The sequence below is a fragment of the Nanorana parkeri genome, unplaced genomic scaffold (genome assembly GCF_000935625.1).
Source record: "Nanorana parkeri isolate BGI_ZX_2015 unplaced genomic scaffold, ASM93562v1 scaffold729, whole genome shotgun sequence".
NCBI classification, from domain to species: Eukaryota; Metazoa; Chordata; class Amphibia; order Anura; family Dicroglossidae; genus Nanorana; species Nanorana parkeri.
The window spans coordinates 121453-146113 of record NW_017306997.1 but is presented as its reverse complement, the minus strand read 5'-3'; the positions used below and the strand labels follow the sequence as shown (position 1 = coordinate 146113).

At 41.8% G+C, this 24661-nt stretch overlaps 1 protein-coding gene across 4 annotated transcripts in view; it reads right to left on the bottom strand.

The window, feature by feature from the left end:
- Positions 1–24661, bottom strand: part of CYFIP2 (cytoplasmic FMR1 interacting protein 2) — a 40831-nt gene continuing 16170 nt past the window's right edge. For all 4 annotated transcript variants that reach the window (XM_018564134.1, XM_018564137.1, XM_018564135.1 and 1 more), the window contains 21 exons: positions 22852–22969; positions 20568–20687; positions 19331–19456; positions 18363–18529; positions 17581–17728; positions 16848–17001; positions 15211–15367; positions 13092–13188; positions 11694–11770; positions 11346–11454; positions 10838–10957; positions 10118–10317; positions 8945–9032; positions 7653–7796; positions 5519–5609; positions 4838–4968; positions 3606–3678; positions 3430–3524; positions 2133–2371; positions 1788–1935; positions 1–185 (listed from right to left, as the gene is read on the bottom strand). In XM_018564134.1, the coding sequence (XP_018419636.1) occupies positions 18–185; positions 1788–1935; positions 2133–2371; positions 3430–3524; positions 3606–3678; positions 4838–4968; positions 5519–5609; positions 7653–7796; positions 8945–9032; positions 10118–10317; positions 10838–10957; positions 11346–11454; positions 11694–11770; positions 13092–13188; positions 15211–15367; positions 16848–17001; positions 17581–17728; positions 18363–18529; positions 19331–19456; positions 20568–20687; positions 22852–22969 (2770 nt within the window). In that variant the 3' untranslated portion in view covers positions 1–17. The remainder of the gene's footprint in view (positions 186–1787; positions 1936–2132; positions 2372–3429; positions 3525–3605; positions 3679–4837; positions 4969–5518; positions 5610–7652; positions 7797–8944; positions 9033–10117; positions 10318–10837; positions 10958–11345; positions 11455–11693; positions 11771–13091; positions 13189–15210; positions 15368–16847; positions 17002–17580; positions 17729–18362; positions 18530–19330; positions 19457–20567; positions 20688–22851; positions 22970–24661) is intronic.

The following is a 24661-nucleotide window of genomic DNA, read 5'->3' as shown; positions in this document are numbered from 1 at the left end:
TCTGTGCTCTACCCCTCTCAGCAGGTGGTGGCCAGTGATTGGTGAATGGGAGGTTGGAAGCACCGTACGTGTTCTACCGTGGAACTGTCGCTCTCTACAGCTTTCATATATTTGTTGAGGACTGCAAAGATCTCGTTGTTTAGGATCTGATATTTCCGGATGCGATCGGCCATTTTCTTCAGTGGCTGGAGGGGTGATCAGAGACAGGATAGTTGGTTAGTGAATGCTAAGAGACCACAAACTCCAACACCAGCAAGGAAAATCATTTGGTAAACTGGAAACGCTGTCCAGGGAGTGCTGCTGTCCCGTTGCAGTTACAAAGTCTATTAAGCTTACCATAAACCTGAACTCTGAGATAAGCAAATACTGTCTAAATACAAGAGGCAAGTGTGTTATCGGAGTGCTTTGTGTATTTCCCCCAGATCGGTGCAGTAATCCAGTGTGAAACTTTTCATCAGTGTAGGAGCTTCCTGTAATAAAGACCAGTCACTGCTGCTCTCTCTCATTGTGCAGAGTCACTGGTCTGGTCTCTGCCCTCTCCTGTAGTTTTCTGCAGGCAGAGTGGGTGTGGCCTGATGGGTCCCTTCCACAACTCTGCTCTCTACACAGGCTGCATACAGCACAGTGATTATGTCACTGCCACTTATACTAGGTAATATCTGCGTTTGCATAGGCATTTGGTGCACACAAAGTGGATTTATAATCCATTGTGGGTATTGAGGAATATATTTAAAAGAGAACTATGGGCAAACCTTTTTTGGAGTTAGTTCTCAGCATATAGCAGGCTATTGCCTGCTATATGCTGACAGTGCTGCAGCTGGGAAGGATCCCAACAATATTGTCAAGATCCACCCCACTACCTGATTGACAGCTGTCTCTGCCTCTCTGGCCCGCCCCCTCCCCTCTCCGTTTCCCCAGTCAACGCTGGAGGAAGGGAGAGGGGAGGGAGCAATCCCTGTGGGAGCATATTAGCAGTTCATTTATCGCTTAATTCTCGATCTATAGAGCCTACCTGTGACACCTGCAGTATCACACGTCTGCTCTAACTACGGGATTGAGTGTATTTCACTCTGACCATAGTTCTACTTTAAACAAAAATCTTTGTGGCCTTCAGCTTTAAAGACAATGTAAAATGTATTAAATGTGTTTATTATCCTGACTAAAAATATATTTTAAACATCCTTTTAACTCAAATAATTCTGAAATATTGAATTATGGATATTTCATACCAATTGGAACCAATGCATAGCACTCCAGGCTACATCTACTCGTTTTAACAGGTTTAATCTACAGCTTTGATGTGAATAATATGAATGTGTGTTTGAAGGGAAATCTATTTCCCTCTCTGTAGATTTGGGTTTTTCACTGGACAATTGGAAAGAGTAAAAACAGTTTTTTAAGAAAGTCCAGAATCTCTGCAAAATCCGTGCCATAGGTGCAGCCAGTATCAATGTAAATGTATAACAATTAAAACATTAGATTTACCCTTTAATCTGAAAATATACCTATCAATTAATATCACCCAGTACTCTGACTGCATGAGTATTCCACAACCTAACTTTTACCATATGTGCCTTCCTTCCCTATCATCCTTCATTGAGCATACTCCAACACTAGTCGCTCTTTCATCTACGAGGCCTCTGATACTCAGGAGCTCTGCCTGTGGCCATGTCCTTTTTGTGTTGGGCACCATTCAGCAGAATGAATGAAGCTCAGATGGTGTCCTGCCCTGTCATCAGGAACTATTAATGCTGATATACCGAGTCTCATCAGTCAGCGACACTCACCACATTTTTTATGATTTCATCTTTTCCATCCTGTCTTTGGACCTTCAGGAGGTGATAACAAAAGTCGAAGAGGTCGAAACGACGCTGCTGTCCCAGCAGCACAATAATGGCACAACCAGCCCAATTTAAACCATCTCCAAAGCACTGCCTGCGGTGGGAAGCATGGGACAGGACAGAAAAGAAACAAGAGAACACAACTTGTCATAAGAGGTATAAAAAAACTAAAGTTTATCTTTTCTATTTATTTTTTTTCTAAACAATCCTAATACTATCATTCTGGCTACAGTGTTTAAAAGACAAGACAACCTACTACTTGCAATTTTCATGGAGATATCAGATACTCACTCTGCAGTGAATTCATTGGTCCCCACCGGAATAGAGTAAACAAACTGCATGGCGCTCCATAGTCGATGAAACTCCATACACTCATCTACATGCATCACTCCATTGGTGGGGGGAGGACCACGCCAGATAGGATCCTGCAGGTAGCTGCGGATCCGAGTCAGGATGACTTCAAACATGGAGAGACCACAGCACAGACGCTCCTTGGTCAGAAGGTCTCCCTCCCGGGCTATAGCAATTTGCTGAAAGAAAAATGGTGAATATTGTGTTATCTTTTATATGAGGTTACACTATACTCTACATTCTAGAAATGATTGAGAAAGTATTTATTATTTTTTGCACTTTCTGTTCCATAACCAAAACTCCAGAGAAGCGGCCAAGATGATTACACTATGACTTCCTGTTTCAGCTTTCCTAGATCACCTCCTGCAAACTGGACGGAGGTGACGCAAAGGATTTATTGTCCTGTGAACAGTCTGTGGGCTGAGAGAATACATGCTGCATTACTGAACCAAAAAATGTGTCTCCTGTCCGGCTGCCTGGGTTATGTAAATCTCAATACTGGCTGCATTGAATAACAAACCAGGCAAAACAGTTGTAAGGTTGTAATTAACCAGTCCCTGTTGAACATTATGTCTCGACCGCACCTCAAGCAGCGTGCTGGGACTCCGGGGCTCCACGACGCAATATTTATATCCAAAAAAGTCTCCGCACAGCTTTCTCTATCATTGCTTATTAATTCTTCATTTCATTCTCATGCAACGTACCAAGGGTGCATTTATCTATTTGTCTGGAGTTTTGCTTTAAAATGAAATCATAGTTTTAGACATCTCTGTCTCTAGCAACATGGATTCCTCTCTGCAACTTTTAAGTAACAATAGGTCACTGGTTTGTTACATTACACCCACACATATAAGGCACATAAGTGTTTTATGATATGAATGTTTTAGACTGAATCAGATGACAATCTGACTGTTCACAGACTGGAAACAGTCATAATAGGTCACCTTTAGGTATCAGAAACCTCCAGGTCACCTAACTATTACAGCATTTTAAAAAGCCAAATGATGATGTTTTTCCTGGATCTTACATTATGTAACCAATATATGATGGTGAATTCAGCTGGGAGCCTGGGAGGGACACTTGAGTCCTCAAGAGAGGAGCAGACACAGCCAATAGCAGGACAATTTCACCACTGGTGTCTACCATATGACAAGAATTCAGCCCACTGGTGCCGTCTCAAAGTTGAAGTAGCAGTTTTGGAAGGACTATGCCTTTAAACAGAACGCCCATAGCCTACCTGTGGGGTGCCCAGTCTCTCAATCAGTGGGACTAGATGCAGCGGAGCGTACTTTGCCTCTAGTCGTTTCATCCTCACCTCCAGACGTTCACCTTCTAAATGGCGAGACAAGATAAGAAGTTAGCAGAGCGAGCATGAGATGTTTGGATTGGTAGAGCAGTTCGGGTCAGACGCACCTTTAATGTAAACTCGCGGTAAGATGTTCTGGAATGGTGCTGCATGAAGAAGATCACACACCTCCTCCTGGGACTGGGTGAGATAAAGAGATAGGAGAGAAGGGTCAGAATTATAATGAGTCAAAACAGCAATCTCCACCACCACCACTAGGCATCCCAGTACATGTGGTGAGCAAATAAACCATAAGTGGTGCCAAACTGAAAAATGATCCATTGTGTGTTTTATGACAAGAGTATATTTTTATTGTCCTTCATTCATAGAGCACCAACATGCTGTACAGTCAGTTATAATAAATAGCATATGTACTCATTGAGAAGGCCAGTATATTTAGAAGTAATGGAGTTTTTTGTATTTCTCCCAGTACCAGTTACCTACAAGAAGAGCAACACATTGATTGCACTGAGTGCCCTCTAGTGGCCAATCTATAAATCTCTCTAATACAATAACACAATTTGAGGGGAGCAAGCATGTAAACATGTAAAAGCCATATCAAGAATTACTGTACGTTTACATGCACACTGCAATAATATCTGAATATGCCCTCACTACTATCTTAATGAGACACTGTCACCTTGCCTAGGTCTCTGGAAAGGGCTCCTTGAACTCTTTTACTAACCTTACCACCACTCCCATGCAGCTACTTGCTCGTCCAGGGAAGGCGATAATACCGAGCACTTTTACATGCGACCTGCTCCCCTTTAACAGTGCCTGGGCCTAGCACTGTCAGATCACTAGGGGAGGGACATCCACTCTCCTTGACACAACCAATTTCAGCTCTGTCTGCAGAACAGCAAGGAGCTGCGAGGGAACACAGATAAGGTGAGTATATGTTGGCCGGGGATGCCTTTCCATAGACGCTTTCACCTTGACCTGCATAGTAAGGTGACAGAGTATTTTTTAAAGAAACCCTGTTGCTAAAATGAAATTGCCCAAAAAGAGTTCCCCTGTAAATAAAGAAAGTAAATACCTCTCCCGATACTGCCTTACCAAACGCCACACTGATATAGATAAATCATCCTCTGAACTCTGCACAGAAACCGTTATTCTGTGTCCCTTCCACTAACTCAGAGGTCCCTTCCACTAACCTTCACAGTACTACTTTGTCTTTCTGCAGTAGTTGTAACATCAATGAGCATTACGAATATTAAAGGCCGGATTAAGTGTATGTAAAGTTCTATCATTCATTCTCCCAAAGTGAATATGCTTTAGATGGATATAATGCAGTTCTTACAAGAGCCTGTTCTATGAGCAGACAGAAGAGGATGGCATTGCCCACTTCTCTGAGGCTTTGAAACACATCTGTCTTCAGCTCTGCATATTCAATGATATCTTTCAGCTGATGATGGAAGAATTCCAGGATGCCTGAAAATAATTGATAAGATGGATTTCAGATATTTTGATTATTCCAAGCGTTACAAAAATCATCCAAAAATAGGTACAATTCTTAGCACAAGAGTGATCTGTGAATGCTTGTTACAGACTTTAATGGGTGATAATGGCCATCAGTTCTGCCTACCCCATGGCCTGGCATTAAGTAAGGTTTTCCATTCTGGTTAGCTGGATGAGTACTGGGGACATTTTTTTGGGTTAGTGAACAGCACCACTCATGTGCAAATATTGGTTTTCTGGAAAATAAGTTAATATATGTATATGGAGAGGGGATGAGAGAGGTGAAAAAGAGTTCTGTAGTCCAGCAGGTAGGGTTTACAACCCTGGTGGAGATTTTAGTACAGCAAAGGCACAATGTTGTCAGCCCAAACAGGAAGTTAGAAGCACAATGGATTTTCAGCAGATCAACAGGTATTTTCTATATTTGCAACAAAGGAATAAAACATGGGGAATGTGCATGCATATATATATATAGATATGATCTTACATACACTTAATGTGAAACCATATGCCCAGCCCTTACCTGGAGATCCATATTCATGTCTTGGCAACCGGCAGATTTTTGGCATGACCTCAATAAGAGTCTTCACGTACTGCAATATTGTTCCCTGAAGCTGTGGATAGGATAAGTCGAACAGTAAACACCCATAATGCAATGCCTTGTAAAAGAGAATGTTAAAGTGAACCTGTTACAATAGAAGCTTGAGAGCCATTCCTGCAAGCTCGGCAGCTGTCATCCTTATCCTTGCTTTGCTAACGTATCATTGACTGAGCCTGAAACAAGCATGCAAGCAAACTGGCTGGTCCTGGAACACAGAAACCCTTGCTGAAGCTTCACACTGTTCTTGCAACTTGCTGAGGCTTTACATTCACAATGGGGCGACAAGGCTGTTGCTATCTTGAAGCAGCGCACCCCCCGCCCCCTTCTCGGGGGAACTTGGGATTATGTTCTTACCTAGCCTCATGATATCTTGTCTGCATTTTGAAAGGTAGAATCACTAATCTAAATCTTATTTTTTCTGCTCCACTTAATATATAATTAGGCACAGTAGGCTTTTGTCTATAGGCAGTGGTGTATTTTGGTTTGGGGCTGCCCCAGGCAAGATGAAACTCGGGCAACACCTCCATCTAAAGTTTCCCCACCCCTTCCTGTTTAAGACATTTTGCACTATTAGCATAGAAGGAAGCCGGGGGTCAGGTGGACTATGCAGGATCTATGGTGGGCTCTGCTGGGTCTTAGGTGGGCTGTGAAGGATCTGTGATCAGTCTGAGACCCTGCAGAGCTCAACACAGATCATGTAGAGCCCACCTGAGACCTTGCAGAGCCCACCATAGACCCTGCAGAGTTCACCACAGACCCTGCACAGCCCACCATAGACCCTGCACAGCCCACCATAGATCCTGCGCAGCCCACCTGAGACCCCACACAGCCCACCATAGATCCTGCACAGCCCACATGAGACTCTTAGGCGGGCTGAGCAGAATCTACAGTATGGTGGGTTCTGCAGGGTCTCAGGGGGGCTGTGCGGGGTCCCTTTCCCTGCTGCTCCTCTTACCCGCAGCTCTCCAGCCTGCCACCGGTACATGCGCCGTCAGCCCCGAGCCGTCTGCTGCTTCTCCTCCTCCGCCGCCGTACTGCATCTCACTGGGCCCCAGCCCCGCCTCCTCCTCCAGCGAACAGCTCTCTGATTAGGCAGCCGCTCATTTGGTCTGTGCCTGATAAGACAGCCAAGGTTGCCTGGTTCTGTGCAGCCTGGCTCGCCTGTTTTGGGGGTGGCAAATGCCTTGTTTGCCTTGCGGTGGATATGCCCCTGCCTATAGGTGACAGAGGCAAACAGGATGCTTTGCCATTATATAGTTATTGGCCATATCAACAGCTGTTATCTTATTTAAATGGGAACTTTACCCACCAATTTAATGTCTTTCAAAATAGTTACTTTTAAGGCATGCCAACTGTCAAGGTTGCAAATGTGCTTTTTTCAGCACTCAACCGAATGTTCAAGCTCTCAAATGGTTGGTGTCATAGCTACATGTGCAGCAACTTGGCAACTGATATCCAAATAGAGGCTTGGAGAGCACCTCCTAGATAGGCGGTTGTATTTCCACTTTAAGCTTATTTACACATTGTCACAATATTCTAAATCAGGTTACAAAAATAAATAAAGAAAATGCTCTATGTAAAAGATTCAGGGCAATACTTTAGGTGTCAGATATAGAAATCTAGCCCTAGATGGATTATACACGAGAGGCTTGATGTGCTCTTCCATGACCAATAAGCAGGGCAAGAGAAAAACTGGGACCCCTTGGCTTCTGCATACTGCAGGTCCCCTGACATGTAGAAGGCAGAGGGAAGATTCCGTGGGTCCTCAAGGATAACGTGGAACTGGGAAATTGCCAATTTTTCCCCTTCCAAACACCAGCCCAGGCAATAAGAGAAACATTAGGGTTCCTTGTCACACGCAGGTTACAAAAGACATCAAATCATTTATTGTTAGCATTAGAAACACAATCCAAGCACATGTAGGCATATGAGATCTATTCTGATATGTAGAATATTTAGTATGCTATTCCTGGTGCCTGCTGATTAAACTGAAACAGATCTACTCTGACAAGGCTCACACAAACCCCCTTTCCAGTGATATTATACATCATCTCACCAGGCTCTTGACAATTTTCAGTAGCTCCTCCATAACCACGGCAATGCCCTGGTACCCCAGAAGACGACAGATGGTCTTGAAATGTGGTGGACCCACAAAATTGCGGTATGAACTGTATATGTGACTGTAGGCAATATTGAGGGGCTATAAAACAAGATATTTTAAAAGTTAATCACATATAAGCAAAAACAATGCATACAGGAGTATGGTTAACGTTACATAACCTGAACTTAGCAGATTAGTCGAGATGTTACACCCTTGCTGTTTAAAATACAGTTGTGGTACACACTTTTCTGCTGACAATCTGTCCAACAGATGAACCGGACGTCTCCATGTACAGTAAATGAAGGCTTAGATCTTCATTTACTGTCTTATCTAGATTCCCTTGCTATCAAGAATTATTGGGAGATTTAGCTTCCAATGGTAGCACATTAAGGACGGAGTCCACTCACTTACAATGTCTTTTTAAGTGCTTCTTTGCCCACTTTTATTATTTCAAACATAAAAGTCCACACAGGTGTTTCCCTCGCATGGGTCTTCAAACACACAACAGCAAAATAATGTTTTTCCAAGTCTCACCGACTTCAGGTTATCACAAAAAAACCTCTCCCAAACAGGCTGCATCCCACAGACTTGCAACCCAGGCTGGTTCGAGGATGGAGTCCTCCTGACTCCTGGACAGACACCTCCCTTGTCTTCCAGCTGGAACCCAGAACCTTAGCCAGCACCCTTCACATAAGTGCGCTGCACAGGTGTGCAATTACCCAGATAGCAAGGATAACTTGCCACAAACTTGTGGCAGGGTTAAATTGTAATTCTTGTTAGTTGTGGACTTGCAGAACACTTGCAGCACAAGTTCTAGTTGACACTTTTTGAATTTGTAGCAAATTTGCTTGGCAAGTCTACAGCAAGAGTCCTGCAGGTCTTAGCAAGAGCTCTGCAAGTGTACAACACTGTTGCAAAGCACGTTGATCTGGAGACTTGCAATGTAGACTTGCTGTAATTGTGCAACAAAATTGTGAAACTTGGCAAGTCTAGGAATAGTTTAACAAGTCATTTTCAAACTTGCAGCTCAATTGCTTGCTATCTGGGTAGGTGCTAGCCACTATTAAACAATGGACCCAGGAATGGAGATTTCATCCCTCCCAATTCTCTTAGAAATCTCCCAGTTCCACGATCCCATGCTAAATCCAGAAATCCTGGGAAGGAAGTGTCCTGGGTGTCTGCATTGCCCTGAATCTTGCATGGCAGTGCGACGCACTGCCACACGATTATGTTTAGTCCATACTGACCTTCGACCCATACAGATAATATGGCTGCACGTTTGCTGGCTTGTCTCTCTGTGGTTCCTGTGTGAAAGGAATGGCTGTTCGAACAAACCTGGAGAGAATAATAAAAAAAAAAATGAGATAAGAAAGGTCCCCAGAAAAAGAAATGCCTTGAACATGGTACATTACACATATGGCCAAAGTAATTAAAAATGATCAGTGACCTAAAAGACCAATGGCCTTCCATTTACTAATCTCAGGTGTGTGAAAGACAAATTTAGATTGGTTGATATAGGAAACTATTTAGTCTTTTGGCAGAGAGCAGTGAAATGTGTAGTCCCACCATAGATGGCAGGTCACAGGTAGCCTAAGAGCCCATTCACATTGGTCTGATACACCGCAACCACATTAACATGTGATGTGTTTAGGCATTCCATTTATTTTAAATGATATGTTGATGCAACACATATTTTAACATACAGGCACTATGTGTTTCAACACAATGCACCACAATGCACAGAAGGTCCACATCTGTGCATGGTGGTGTGCTTACTAGGTGCATTGGTGTACCATTCAAAATGAATGGCACTGCAAACACACTGCACTTATTGGGTGTTGCAGTTACACACATACTCCTGCAACGCATCATTGTGAATGATGATTAAAGATCAAATGAACATTTGTGATAAAAGTGGAAATTAATTTTATGATGCTCCTCATACTTGGATAAAGCAGCCTTGTACCCAGATATTACCTTAAAAATGTGTTACCAGTCTTGTTTTTATTGATACATACAGAGTAATGGGATGAAATGCCTTTCCTGGAAAAAAAATGCTGCTCCATGCTGCCTCTGCTACTGGCCACATGATCAAATTCCTAGATTTTTGGTCACATGATCAGATCCAATCTGAGCTTTCAGATGTCATATTAGCAGATATCACATCACTAACCAATTAACCTTTTGGCTGGTGTTTCAGACATCTGCATATGGGTTTGTCATCCCCAAAAATCTCCACTGGCAGAACCATATAGGATTTTAACACTGCCTTTAGGGGACAGCAAGAGCAAGAAGAGCATGAAACGTTAACCTGCTTGATTTTGCTGAATATACTGATGGGATAGATAGTTTATACTAAAAAGACAGAAATAGGCATCTCTCTTGTCAGAGCAAGGTACACCCTATGATTATTAACTCGCCTGTTTGTAGAGCCATTATAGCAGTAGTTGGGTAGAAAGTCGAAGTTGAGCTCCCAGAAGACATGCAGTGTATTTCTGCCATATGGAGCAGACACATTATGATTGGCCTCTCGGAACATGGCATCAAAACTGTCAAGGGTCAGGTGTTTGGAGAGGAGCCGGTGAGTGAGGCGGTTGATATCAAGCAGCCATTCCAACTCCTAAAACAAGAATAAACAATCAAGAATCAAGAGTAGTGTTATAATTGGGCCTTTTGAATGCAAAGAATCTAAGAGGAAAACAAAAACCATTCCTAAACCATCTGCTTAATGGTGTCATGTCAGTGAGTTCCTCCACTAGGGATCATCCTCCCAATGGTTTTGGCCTAGTGACATAGTTCTGCTTTATTTTTCCTGTAGGCTACCATTATGTCCTACAAATACCTGTTGATTTGCTAGAAATCCAGAATGCTCCTAACTTCCTGTTTAAGCTGACAACTCTTCCTCTGCTGCACTGAAATCCCAGTGGAGTCAGCCCTGCCCAGTTCTCCTTTGCTGGCCTACAGAACACCCCTCTTCTTCTCAAATCCATAATACAAGAGGAAGGTGTTCTGTAGTCCAGCATAGTAGAACTCAAAAGAAAGTTTAGATAGTGAATAACCAAAAACAGTTGCATTGGATGGTGTTTTTTTTATTGGTGGCAGATTTACTTGAATAAGTTATACTAGCAAAGCATACTCACCACTATGGAGGTGAGATCTTCACTCTCAAAGCGACTGATCGCCTGGTCCAGAGACTTGTACATCGCAGCTGAGATCCGCTGAGTGATCAACCTGTTCAAGTCAATAGATCTACCCAGGAGCTGTGTAAGACATAAAGGCAAGAGTGAGCTTATAAAGTTTATTAAATAGCAATGCATTGAGCAATGAGAATATACAAATTGTAGTCACGCATAGCAGCCAATCAGATTCCAGGTTTTTGTGTAATCGAAAACCGGTTTGGTTGCTTTGGGTTATTGCATTATGCCTTGTTACAGTACATACAGTATATGTATATTTCATAAAGCAATATGATATTATTGCCTTTGGTAGCTGAGTAGTGTCCCTTATGGTTTCTGCTGTTTATTTGACTCCATCATAGACATAGAGTGCCAAGTACAATTACAAATGGAATATCCTCCATGCAGACATAGTTTAATGAATGTGTATATATGAATTCATTTTTCTTACTTGTTTTGTTATTAGGCTCACCTGAACATGGCGCTGCTTGAGTAGCGTTTCATAGCGATTGGATGGGGGATAAGGAATTATTACCCCATAGTTTTTACACTCTGCCCGAAATCGTTTATCCAGCAAAACACTGAAATAACAAGAATGACTGTTTAGACTGATCCATTTGTCTGTGGAATTGCCCTTATTAAGGTTGAAACCTGCCTATTTCAAGAATACAAGCAAGCATTGGCTTGGCAATATAACTTAGTTCTCAATTACTGGGCTCCTATTATATGTTCACAAGAGACTGCTATGATACCTAATACAGATTTGCTGGGGACAAATGTCTTTTTTCAAGAGGGAATGTGCACCAGTGTCTGTTCATACCTGCCAGACATGGCTTTGTAATAGGCAAAGATCTGATCAGATAACTTGTACACAAACTGGTCAAAGCACAAATTCACCTATAAGAGAAAAGAAAAGAAAAATGATTAAGAATTGTTGAAATTTACAATATTCCATACATAAATAGGTAAGGGTTAGATAGGGTGATAGACTACCCTGGTGATAGGGTATCATGGGGACAGGACGTGTTGAGAAATCTCTCCAATGGGCAAAGAGAGAGAGAGAAACAAACACTTTATATTAATAGACTATGAAAGGGATAGAACCTCTTTCAGGCTTTTATGGCTATAAGTGACTTCTTAATACAGTATACTCACCTTGAATCCAGAGATCTTGTTTTCTACCACATGATGTTCTCAGTCTTGTGGATTTAATGATTGCCAGTGTTACTAAACTCAGAAGACTGAGGACATATTGTAGCAGCAGGGCAACATGTGCTCACCATCTGATGAGGCGTCAACACCCTGCATTGACTTTGTATTAATGCAGAGAGTGCGCTAATGTCATCTCATCAGCACTGCTCTCTGCATCTCCTAGGACTGCCTACCGCTGCAGAAAAAGGAGAACTCAGTGGATCATGTGATCAACTAGAGGACATCAGAAAAACAGTTGGGGAAGGGTGTTTACTTCTAAGGGGTTGTGGGGGGGTTATCCTGTTGCTTTTCCCCAAAATTCTTTATATCTATGAGCTACAAGTCCCTGTAACTACGCAGTAGCTGGTCCCTGAAGATGTAAAAATAATTCACAAAACTGATTAGAATTTTGTCAATGTTTTTAGCCATGTCTGTGTTCAGCTGTCTCTCTTTAAACTATATTTTTCTTTCAACCTGTGCTTTATTTAAATGTTAAGCCTAAGAGCAGCCACTCCAATATGCCTGGTGTTACCTTTTATTACTTGGGAAAGCTTCTTCTGTGCCCCTGTCTGATATACTTTCAATTTGTTACTGGGTCTGACTTTACAGCTAAACCTTCCAATTGCCATTCCAATGTCCAATAAGGTCACCTCAGTAAAGAGGAAAGCTACTCTCACTGGACAGGGTAAAATATCAGTTGGTGGAGCTTAGCCATCAAGTCAGAGACAGTCAGATCCCAGTAACAAAGTGATATGAAATCAGAGAGAGGCACAGAAGATGCTTTTCTGACTAGTACAGGTATTAGTGGGCATTAGTGGTATCTGCTCTTGGGTAGGAAGTTTACATTTAATGCTTCAGAACTAAATAAGGTTCACTTTCATAAAGGGCTGACATTTTATGGAGTATTGTAAATGGTACTAGTGTATAATGGTGGAATTGGGGGAAATGACAAGTCAGGCCTTAGTGACGGACATGTTTTTGGCTAATAAACGTGCACAGAGAGTTAAAAAATCTGTGGGTAACCTACCTCAGCTTCAATCTCATCATAGAGAAACTGCTTCTTAAACTTGGTGAGTGCATAGTAGGCACTGTCATTGTACAGGTCCAGGGGATACAGCACATACCTGTGAAATGAAATGCAACCACCATGTTATTAATAACCTATAACTACATGTTACGTGATTCAAAGTGATGCACAAATCAATTATTGTATGGTCCGGTGCAGTCATGTCTAAAGCTGACCATATAGGTTGCAGTCTGATTGTATATTCATCTTTCCGTCTACCACCACCAAGTATGTGGTACAAGGGCCTGCCTGACTGATCTACTCAAATCAAATAGATTGGTTAGGCAAGTCCTAATATTACAAATGTTTCTAAATCTTAATACTTAAAGATGAAATCCAAGCCATATAAAATAAACATAAATTATTGCAGCTCTGTAATCATGAATACATTGTTAAATGTATTGTTAAATGCAAGCAGTGTAAGTAGCTGAATTTGACTTGGTATTAGCTTCATGCAGCTCCTATACAGCAGAGCTCAGAGAGGAGGAGGGAGAAGCAATGCAAGAAGAAATGCAAGGAGCATTGTGATAGAAGGAGGGGGCAGAGTGACACAGAGATTAGCTCATCAGGTGTGCTGCTTCTCCCTTCACTATCCAGACACAGGTTGGAGGTGGGGAGAAGACCTGTAGGTGAAAGTAAAATTGCAGCAGAGAAAGGTCCCCTCTTCTACTGGGCAGGATTATGATGTGTATCAGAGCTGAGTCATAATCTCAGGATTATATGGGCAAAACGCATCCTTTGGCAGGTGAAACAGCTCTCGTATATGTGTTTTCATCTGTGTATTTAGCTTGTAGATTGTAAAATGCATTGCATGCTTAGCAACCACCAGACGTTGTGGCCAGGAAAGTTAGGGAACTCCAGCCCTTTGTTTTTGGAAAAAGGGCTGTTTAAAAGGGCTGTCAGCAGCTGATGAATGCGATATTAACCCAATATCCAAACCTCCACTCTCCATTTAGTCTATATACTGTATATTATGCTCACTGTTGGTCCCTATGGTGACTCAAACTCTTCGTGTTTGGAAGAGTTACAGGTACCTTTAAAATCCTCCAATCTGACAATTCCATGTGTGTCATATGCCTGTGCCTGCTGTAACTGCCCTCACTATATCCACTGTATGGAGCAAAAAGAACAAACGTGTGGGTGCAAAGCTAAAGAGGCTATATGACTAAGTGAGACATAGTGAAAGATAAACCACTTCCATTGTACACCACTTCCATTGAGCTTGAAAAAGAGGTTGTATCCTCGAAACGCGTTGCTCCCGAACCTCCACCCACCCTTTCATCCAACATCATCATCACGGCCCGGGCACTGGCCAAGTCTCGGTCCACACACAGATCGAGCCTTTCCACCTGCAGCTGCAGCCACAGCAGCCCAGTCAGACTCCACCCCGCACATCGCCTGCACTCCCCATCACAGCAGCTGTGACACGGACTAAATTTGTGTTCCACTTCCCGCCCCCCGTCCATCTCTCTCCTCTCTTCTCACCATCGTTTCCCTCCTCAAGATGAACAGCCTCAGGCAGCATACCAGTCCTCATTGAATACACACCTCGGTTTTCACGATCCTCCCCACAGACCGGCCCCCATCTGGTGCTGAGATCCACTCAAAGTAAGTGCCACATCGCCTTCTGTTTTATCTTTCACTATGTCTCACTTAGTCATATAGCCCCTTCAGCTTTGCGCCCACGCGTTTGTTCTTTTTGCTCCATAAGCACAGGTACTCCTCCTGTCTCCAAAGGCCGCAGGCTAGGTAGAGCCACTAAATTCATTTCTCCAGGTTCAATCCGAGAGCGCTGTCCGTGCTAATTTTGTGTGCTTTATATCCACTGTATCACTACCATATTCCAGAAGCTCCCCCACACAGCCTCTGTGCTGTCAAATAATATATCACAAGGCCATGCTGCGAGCTGCGGAGATATGCTAGTGACATAGCATGCAGCAGGGAAACACAGGAATCTGACACACATAGAAGTGTCGGAAGCAAGGAGCAGTGACAGGCTCTCTTTCTAAACAGTTTACATCCATGTAAGGTGGCAAATTGTTGAACAGCAATTTCAGCAGCTTTATCTGTAAACTCTTACTCCATCATTGAAGGCTCTTTGGTCTCCAGGATGTGGTCGGTTAGGATCCAAGGCATGGACATCTCTATAGGGAACTGTATACGTCGGCCCATGGTTAGCTCGAGGAAGAATTCCCGGAACCAAAGCTGGGACAGGTCACAGCACTGCTGTAGAGCCTCTGAGGGAGGGTAAAAGGGGAGACAAACAGAAATCAAATCAGTTGAAATGTCCCAGATGTGATTCTCCATTATTGAAAAATGCTCCCTTGAACCAAAGTGTCCCAACCAGTTAAGAACAACTACCACTTAGCCAGGTATACACGTATATATTTTCTCTGTTTAACCCATGGGCAGAACTAAGAGAATTCAACAGGTTCCTTACAAGCGTTGCTTGAGGAATCCCTTCTGTCTCTATTGCTTGGAGGCCGCTGTCACAATACCCGAACGGAGGTAGCAGCTAATTGACTGTTAGCTCCGTTCAGCCGAGAATTCCAACCCCGCTCCTTTGATCAGCTGATCAAGGGATGCCGGACTTAAGGGTGCCGACAGCAGCACCAACTGTGCAAATTTCGGAAATTTCATACGTGTATACCCAACATTAGTTATATAATTTTTATTATGAAAAGGATATAGCTCTTAATTAGGCATTGTCTTGTAATATGGGCATTGATTGTAATATGGGCAATCTTTTAGTATGGTCGGCAGATCCGACAGTGTTAATCACTTGCCTTCATTGCATCACAAAAACCAGTCCCCTCACTGATAGAAATAATATTGTTCTCTTATTCATGGTTTGTATATAGTTAGTATTTTGAGCAAGTAAAACTGTGCTTTTTAGAAGGTTCTGAATAAACTGGCCTTGAACCGCTTTCACTTTCACAGCTGCATTCTTGCATCAGTAAAACTGTGTCTTCTAATCTCATTAATAGTAGCCATATGTATGAGCGTTCTATGACCTATAGTAGAATTTATTAATTTATATAAACGTGCATGATTTTTATTGGTTTATGCTCCATCTATCCATTTCTTAGTTTTGTATATATATTCCTTGTTTTACAATAAACCTTTGAATACACAATTTGATATGAATCTTTATTCCCAAGTATTTGTCTGAAGCTGGCAGCACGATCGAATCCCGGGGAACTCTAAAATTGGAACCCTAACACTCACACTCAAGGATTATCACAAGGTACGCATAGTAACTAGGCCGCATGGCTTTGGTCAATCAAGACTTCGTCAAAACATGCCTCATTACCTAACCCTGAGGCTGGGTCACACCGTTGGCTCTGGTAACATGTGCGTTAGCATGCACTTTACTGAAAAATGCTACTTGTTGTACAACTCCAGTACAGCAAAGCTCTGTAGAGTGGCATATGATGACATAACTGGCGCTAAAGCACCATACCTAATAAACGGTGTAAAGCTGCCCACACATTTTACAATATCATTGTACAATCAGGTAGTCCCTTAAAATACATAGTTGTTGGGAAATCTAAAGAGCATTGAACAATCAGACTGTAACATGTGTGACCAACTTTAGACCACATCTGTCAAAGAGATGGCAGACATTTATTTTCTTTGAGTTTCTGGAAGTGTCAGGTAGAAGTAACAAGATGGCTACGCATAAACAAGATGGCTACTCATAGAGCCTGTACACACCACTGAAGTTGAGCAGGTGAGTGAAGAAAAAGGAATGTTTGTGGAACTCCTCAATAGCCTGTACGATTGGCCCATCCAAACTGCTGCGCAATGTCTTTTTGGAACCGCTCTTGTCAGCGATCAAGGACTCCAGCATAGTGCGCACCATGTACAACTGTAAAAAGGTGGTAAATATAAGTCATTTGCGTACAATGACTAAAAAGAAGATTTGTTTTTAAAACAAAAACAGCTTGATGGAAATGAGGGATGAAACTGGTCTACAGAAATGGATAAGAGTGTTAAAGTGTATGTAGACCCTAACAATAAACCTCTCTGCTCCCTTTTGGTCTGTTAAATATATTAAAATCTTTGAAAGCATTTTGTTATATCTGTTTGATAACTACAAAAAAGTACCTGTTGATCCTGCCAGAAATCTTCTCAGCTGATAACTTCCTTTGCTCTCTGCCTGTGCTGCACTATTAATTATACTGATCACTACAAGACCCCACCCACCTATGTTATGTACAAGAGGACAGATGGAGTTTCTAGTGGTCCTGTCCTGTTTCTGTTTCAATAGGGCCAGTTGGTGTTGTCATACTGGGACAGTAAGTATGTTATTTGCAAGGTCACCAGGGGAAAATAAAGAAAAAAAAGCATGAAAAGATAAAACCAACCCAGCCACCAAATCTAAGGACTGGTAAACTGCAATGTATTACTTTGGTAGTAGATGAGTTTTAAAGACACTGATCCTGACCTGAGTGCTAGAGGGGCCGACCGCTCTACGAGGAACTTTAATGTCAAATCCGCCTTTAGGATCCTTCTCTCCTCTCAGACACGGGTCATTGGGGGGCTCACGGCCTGCTTCCCAGTCACAGATAGTCTTGCGGATTGCCTGCAGAACACTGAGGAAAGAGGAGTTCAATGAGACAATCAGAAATAACATGATTATATTTTAGATTACCTTTTTATCTATTTCACCTCTAAATCTGATAACCTACAATTAGACTATACACAGTAAACTCCCAGTTATCCGGTACCCATGGGAATTGGTAGAGGCCGGACAACTGTATTTTCTGGTCGCTCGAGACCTACTATTAACTCTCAAGCAACCCCCCCTTCACCACCACCACCACCCCCAACCCATTTATCTGCTGGTTAGATTCTGCTATTGGCTATTTCAAATTGTCATAGCCAATAGCAGGCTGACTATTGCTCATGCCTAATGCCCGTTGTTTACATGCATCTGCCAGCTGTGTAATCTAGCCGTTGGCCGCAGCAAGATGTAAACAGAGAATTTCTTTAGCAACTAAATAAATGTAGTGCTAACAAAATTTTTTAGTGTGCACATATCTATCAAGCAACTGGCAAAAAAAGAAAAAATTAGGACATATTATGTCTTTTTTCTGGTTGCTTGAGAGTCCTGGTTGCTTGAATGCCAGATAATGGGGAGTTTACTGTATCTTTTTTCAATGAGAGCCAAAAATAAAATGAATTAATATATAAATAAATGAGCACGGTGTGTTTCCTGTCACACACCTGATCAGAACGTTTTTCTTCTTGCGCACAGCCTGACGTAGGGGTTCGCGCAGGGTGCTCTGTGCAAAGTCTTGAAGGGCAGCATATATGGTATTGCGGATGGCCTGGTTAAAGACGCTCTCCATACGTCCCATGAGAACTTGCAGACCCTTCACCATGGCAATCACCTTAAAGCATCAGGAAAAAGTGAATGTAATACAAAATAATAAAATCCACAATGTAGACAGGCTATACAACAGTTTTATACTTTTGACTTGTGTATTGAATGTATTTATTCATTTCTAACAATTACAAAGGTGACTATATACTGTATATTAGAATGCTTGTAAGTCCGGTTAAAGCTGAATTTTAGGTAAACAGTTAAACACACAGTGGAAATATTAATATGTGAATTGTCTTATCTGCTAAAGGATTTGTAATTCTTTCCAGCTACGTATGTGATTCATTCACCTCTGCCAGATAGCACACCTGGGGGGGCGACACCACGTTCTTTTTTCTTTCTATATTTGCTCAGTCCAGGTTTAAAATGACCAATATCAATCCATGATAGGAATGTCTTTAGGTACCCTAAGCAGATTGTAGATCTATTTGAATCTCATTTCATCTGTATAATAATGGCAAGCCTACCACAGATCCTGAGGTTTACTGGGACTGCAGGCCAAAGTTACACCTACATTTCCATCTTCTGGGGAAATCAGGTATTACAAAAAATGATAACATATAATGGTTCTTTATGAGAATTGTTGTGTTTTATGGCCAGACATAATTACAAAAAGTACTCTAGGTAAGAGCAGGATTAGGTAGATAAGCACCCCACAACAGGTCCCATTCAAAGGATTTCTAAGTTTTCAGGAAATCCCTTTATGACTGATATTTCAGTGGCTGTTCTTTTCTTCATATCACTAAATAAACCACAGTGTTGATTAGGAGTGTGACTGGATGCAGTGTTTAAATAAACGCTGTCTTACTTCCACAAAAGCAAATTTCTCTTCACTAGTGTAGTTGTACCGCGTGGCTCTCTCATACTCCTCCGCTGTGCCGGGACAATCCTTATTACAGAATTTGTCTGTAGGATGAACCAACTTCCAAGAATACTATGTGGTGAGACAAAAAGAAAATTACATGATCAGTATCAGTACTTCTATTGGGTATAATTAAGCAAAAAAAAGGAACGTACAAAATACAAACCAATAGTAACCAATTCAAATACCTCTTTAACTGATCTGATTAAATTAAAATTAAAATTGTATTGGGTGTGCAGGTTTCTGCACCATGCACATCATCCACCTTAAAGGGGAAACCCATAAATCTGGGCAACTGAAGTTGTAGTAGGTGCAAAAGACATTCGGGATAAGTGAATGGGATTTCAGAAAACTGATTTTGCACAGAAATTAATAAATCTGCCTTTTCTGAAGTCTCACCATAACTGGCCACAGATCATGCCATGCAGACTGCTAAGGTGAAAAGAAATCAAATGGCTTTGTTTTCTAACAAGCTATGCAGTGGCATAGTGCTCCCATGGCTTTGTTTATAAAGGATTAGGGTTAGCATTATGGTTGAGCTTTTGTTTGCTTCAAAACTGCTTCACTCCCCATACAAGTCTATAGGAATGCAAAATCAGCTAAAACAGGCCAAGTGCAGGTCAACTGCACCTGCAATGAATTCTAAATGATCTCAGAAACATTTTAAACTGATGCCATAAGCATGATGCGTTTGCCCAATAAATAAGGCCCTTGGGGTTTCTCTGTTCCATCTCTGTTCCTTCTGTACCTTACATCATGTGTCCAGCTAATGAGGGGCTATTTTTTGGCACAAAGCAGGTCCAGGGTAGTTAAAAGGATCTTTCCTAAACCTCATGAACATCATGAGCCATTAAAGTATTGCATGTTGCCAAAATGGCAAAATTTAGCCAAAATGGCAAAATTGTATACTTAAATGAAAATTCATCTGCCAGTACTGCATCTACAAATACATTATCAAAACAAACTTATGACCAGTGATCAGCTCGTCCAGTGAAACGTCGTCAAGAAAAATACAGCAAGTCCAGTTGCCTTGACTTATTTTTTACAGATATGCCATGACCTGGATGAATGAGAACCTTCACAGACATACGATCAGCTTGAGTGTTCTGCAATGAGTCTCAATAGAAATCTGCTGAGGACAAGACATATGCATAAATATAGAACACTGATCTTGGTGACTCACCACTTCCATGACGTGAGCACTCCATTTGGATAGGAGCTGTAGACCCCTCAGAGCCAAGTCAAACAGTTCTCGATATTCTTCATCCGATTTCTGACTGTCCAGACCAGAACCAGTCACAACCTTCCAGATGCAGAACAAAAGGAGTTATTATGTCCATAACAGTTCTCTATTCTTCTCTACAGAGACATTTGTATACACTGATTCACATCTTATCAGCTATTTCAGCAACAGTCTCAAAGTGTGAGACTGAATTTAGAAGTGTTAACTGGTTTTCACATTTCTGTCTTAAAGGGAATGTTGGTTTTACACATATTTTTTTATTTACTGCAGTAAGGACTGAAAAAAAACATGTTTTAATTCAGGTAAATATGTAATATTGCATATGATTATATTATATTTTGTATGCAGCCAGCTAAATTAAACAGAAGCTTAGGCCCTGTGTACAGCTTAAGCTTGTAATCTAGGGGCTTGAGATGGACTATTTTGAAGATTATCATGGGTATCTTCAGGTATCACAAGATGCCTGCACTTCAACAGTATTGTTAGCTTTGCCAGTATTTAGCACCCAGCAGGCAGGGCCGGATTTACTCTCTCTGCTGCCCCAAGGCCAGGCTCCTCAATGCACCCCGCCCCCCTCCCCGCCAACCCCCCCAGGGAGAATGGCAGACCTGCAGGCTGCATACAAGTGATCTCGGGGAAATCACCAAGATCACTCGTACAAAACAAGTGGTGGCTTCCCCTCTCTACATTTAGATCTGCGTGCCCAAAGCAGGGCTAAATGTAGAAAATAACTACCCGCCCGACGCCTGGAACTGCATGTCCCGGGCATCGGGAGATAGGAATTCCACACCCCTGCTGCCCCTCTACTCCCTGCTGCCCCAAGGCCGGGCCTTGGTTGGCCTTGTGGGAAATCCAGCCCTGCCAGCAGGTCCATTTTAGGACAGGTTGAGCTGATAGCTCATTGGTTTCCAGGCTCTTCTTAGCTCATCTGTAGTACAATAAACTGTTCACAGAGCTCAATAGCTAAGCTAAAATGTTTTATACACAAGTAAAAGATTCATATAATTGACTCATCCACTCCACCCCACCCTGTCTGTCTCTTCAGACATCTACACATAATGTTTCAATCAGAAAGAGAACATATGAAAGTAAGCAGATTCTACCATACTCTACATTACACTCTTTGATTTAGGTGTCTGCATCAAATGCTTATAAAAAAAACATGTAAAACATTTGTTTAACAATGTAGAACAAATGCAAAACCATTATAGCTTCCCTTGTCTGACTCCTGGGGTTCACTATGTGCAAATGGCACCATATAAATTAAAGATTTTGGGCAATGTGCTTCCTGCTGTCAGTCACATACTGTACATATTGATACCCCTGTTCACTGTAGATATCAACTGTCTTTTAATAACCTGCACATTGTGACCTGAAACCAACTAGCTAGATGCACTCAGGAGGGCAGGCACATCAGTTAACACTTATAGATACAGATAAGGTAACTCTCTGGGTGGCTGATTAATCAGAAAGTGCATGGACAACAGGTATCCACCTGTCTGTATTAATAGGTATATTCCCAGGCACCTGATCTGCTATAAATTGGACAGACCAGGAATTCAAGTAGAGGGATTCGTGGTCGCACCAATCCTCTGTGGATTGCTTTACTGGGCCTGTGCAATTATGTGCATCATTGGATGCTGATTCTATAATCTGGTGGCTTGATGTACAAATAAGTGTTTCCACTTTTAAGGCAAAGCCAGACAGAATAAGGAAATCCCTGTTTTGCACTTTGTGTTGCTTTTCTGTAGATTCATAGGCTGCACTTCCAAAATGGTTTCCTTCACTGGCAAATTGTTACAGCCACATTTGAAGGTTTTTTCCAGGACAAAGGGAAAAAACCTCAGCTTTTATCCCCTCGGTAAAGGTAATCCAAGAAAAAAGATTCATGCAATATACTCTAAATACAGTCTAGGAGCAGAGGGAGTGCCACTGTTTTTAGTGGTTTTAAGTATGGGTTTTAATATGCGCATGGAAAATTGATAAATCATGGAACAGAAGTCAGATTGACACGTTTTGGTGTTTAATTGGAGGTCTTGCCTATATCCCACATGGAAAATGCTAGCTGACATCCTTAGAAATATGAAGGTAGATCTCACGGGAATGGACTCTTGTATGACAACTCTGACAATGTGATATTTATACAAAATTTAAAAAGCCCCTTAAAAAAGAAATTCAGAATATGATCCTCATTTTCCCTTTGTGATGGAAGTTGACCTCTTACCTCACTGTTGCTGTAGCGGGCCAGCTCGGAGATGAAGCGGATGTGGTCGTCACGGATCTGTACCATCTGCTCACAGATATTGTACTGCGGGCTGATACTGCTCTGCGTGCAGGTCCACCTGGGCAGGAAACAGCTGCTTAAGCCTGTGGATGGGCCTCAAAGGGACACGTGGAAAGAGTCTAGGAGGCCTTGTTAGGTACCAATTGCACTACAACATATCATCCAGCAATAACCAAATCACTTATTAAAGAAGAGGTGACACAGGGACCAATCTTTAAAGTGGCACTAAACTCAAGAGTTAAATCTTAAAATAACATTCAAATACCCTAACTATTATGAAAAACGTAGCTTATTTGTGTATCATTCTGAATTTGTGTATCTTCTCTGAATTCATGCTGACACTGTCCTTCCTTCTGGAGGTTGGCTACTTTTGTTCCCCATGGTCACGGTTAGTTTACTATTATGTATTAAGATTGTAGTCCATCATGGGAGTGAGCTTGGAGCAGTGACTACTTTATAACACACTGGGACCATGGGGGAACAAACGTAGCCACCCTCCAGAAGAAAGGACAGTGTCAGCACCAATCCAGAGATGATTTGAAGATGTACATCTGAGTGATACACAAATAAGATACATTTTTGTTCATAGTTAAGGTACTTGAATGCATTTTTAAGATTTAACTCCTGAGTTTAATGTCACTTTATTGGATCTCAGCCCAAGGCTGCCCTTTAGGACACTGAATTTGACACATTCTAGAATTTCTAGTACTAGGCGCATAAGCTTATTGGGAATTACTTTGTCTTCTAATAGAAACTTGTCTTGCTACATAATCTTGTCTGCTGCTGCTACCTAGCCTCTTTTGTGGGCTCCAGGGGTCGGAAGGGTGTTGAAGAAGTGCTATTTAAAAAAAAAGTTTACAGAGAGGAACAAAGTGTATTGTAGCCTCATATATGCACATGTCTGATGAAATAGCTGTCTGTGCTTCTCACAGCAACCAATCAAATCATCAGTCTTCAGTTTGGAGCAGCTGATCTCTGTATTCTTCTGATGAGACAAGAGCTGTTCAGAAATTTTTGCTGTGAACACAACTCTCATATTGAGAGGAGGATAGATGGCTAGCCTGTATCAAACACATCTAGGAAAATACAGGAGCCCTCTATCTAATCATGGAAACATAGGAGAGTCACCCTTGGAATCTCAGGTAACTAATTTTAATAGTATATATTTACAGAGACAAACGGGATGCTCTCAACTGAGAATCACACACACTTTTTGATGTATAAAAAGTGGTATGTGTTTGAATTGGGTAAAGAACAACATGTTAGGCACATAAATTAATACCAACCAATCATCGTTCATTGTATTACCTCCTATAAACTGATAAAAGGGGATCTGATTGGTTGCTGTTGGCAATGCTCATTGCACTACTCAATACACAGTTAAAGTGTGATGAATTAAAGGGGTTCACATATAAAAGTTCCTCCCAGTGTATAGCCAGGTAGATGCTGTTCACACCCAAGAGCACCCTTAGATGTCGCTGATGAGTCTAGAAAATTTGTATACTCATCATCGCCACCTAGGGGTGCTAGTGCTATATGAACAGCATCTGCCTGCTATATGCCAGGCAGAACTTATATAAATAAACATCATAGAGGGAAATTTATCAAAACTGGAGCAGACAAAACCTGGAGCAGATGTGTATGACAACCAATCAGCTTCTCTCTTTTATTTTCAAATCTTAACTAGAATTTCTAGTACTAGGCGCATAATAATTTCTAGTACTAGGCGCAACCTAATAGGTTGGACTTG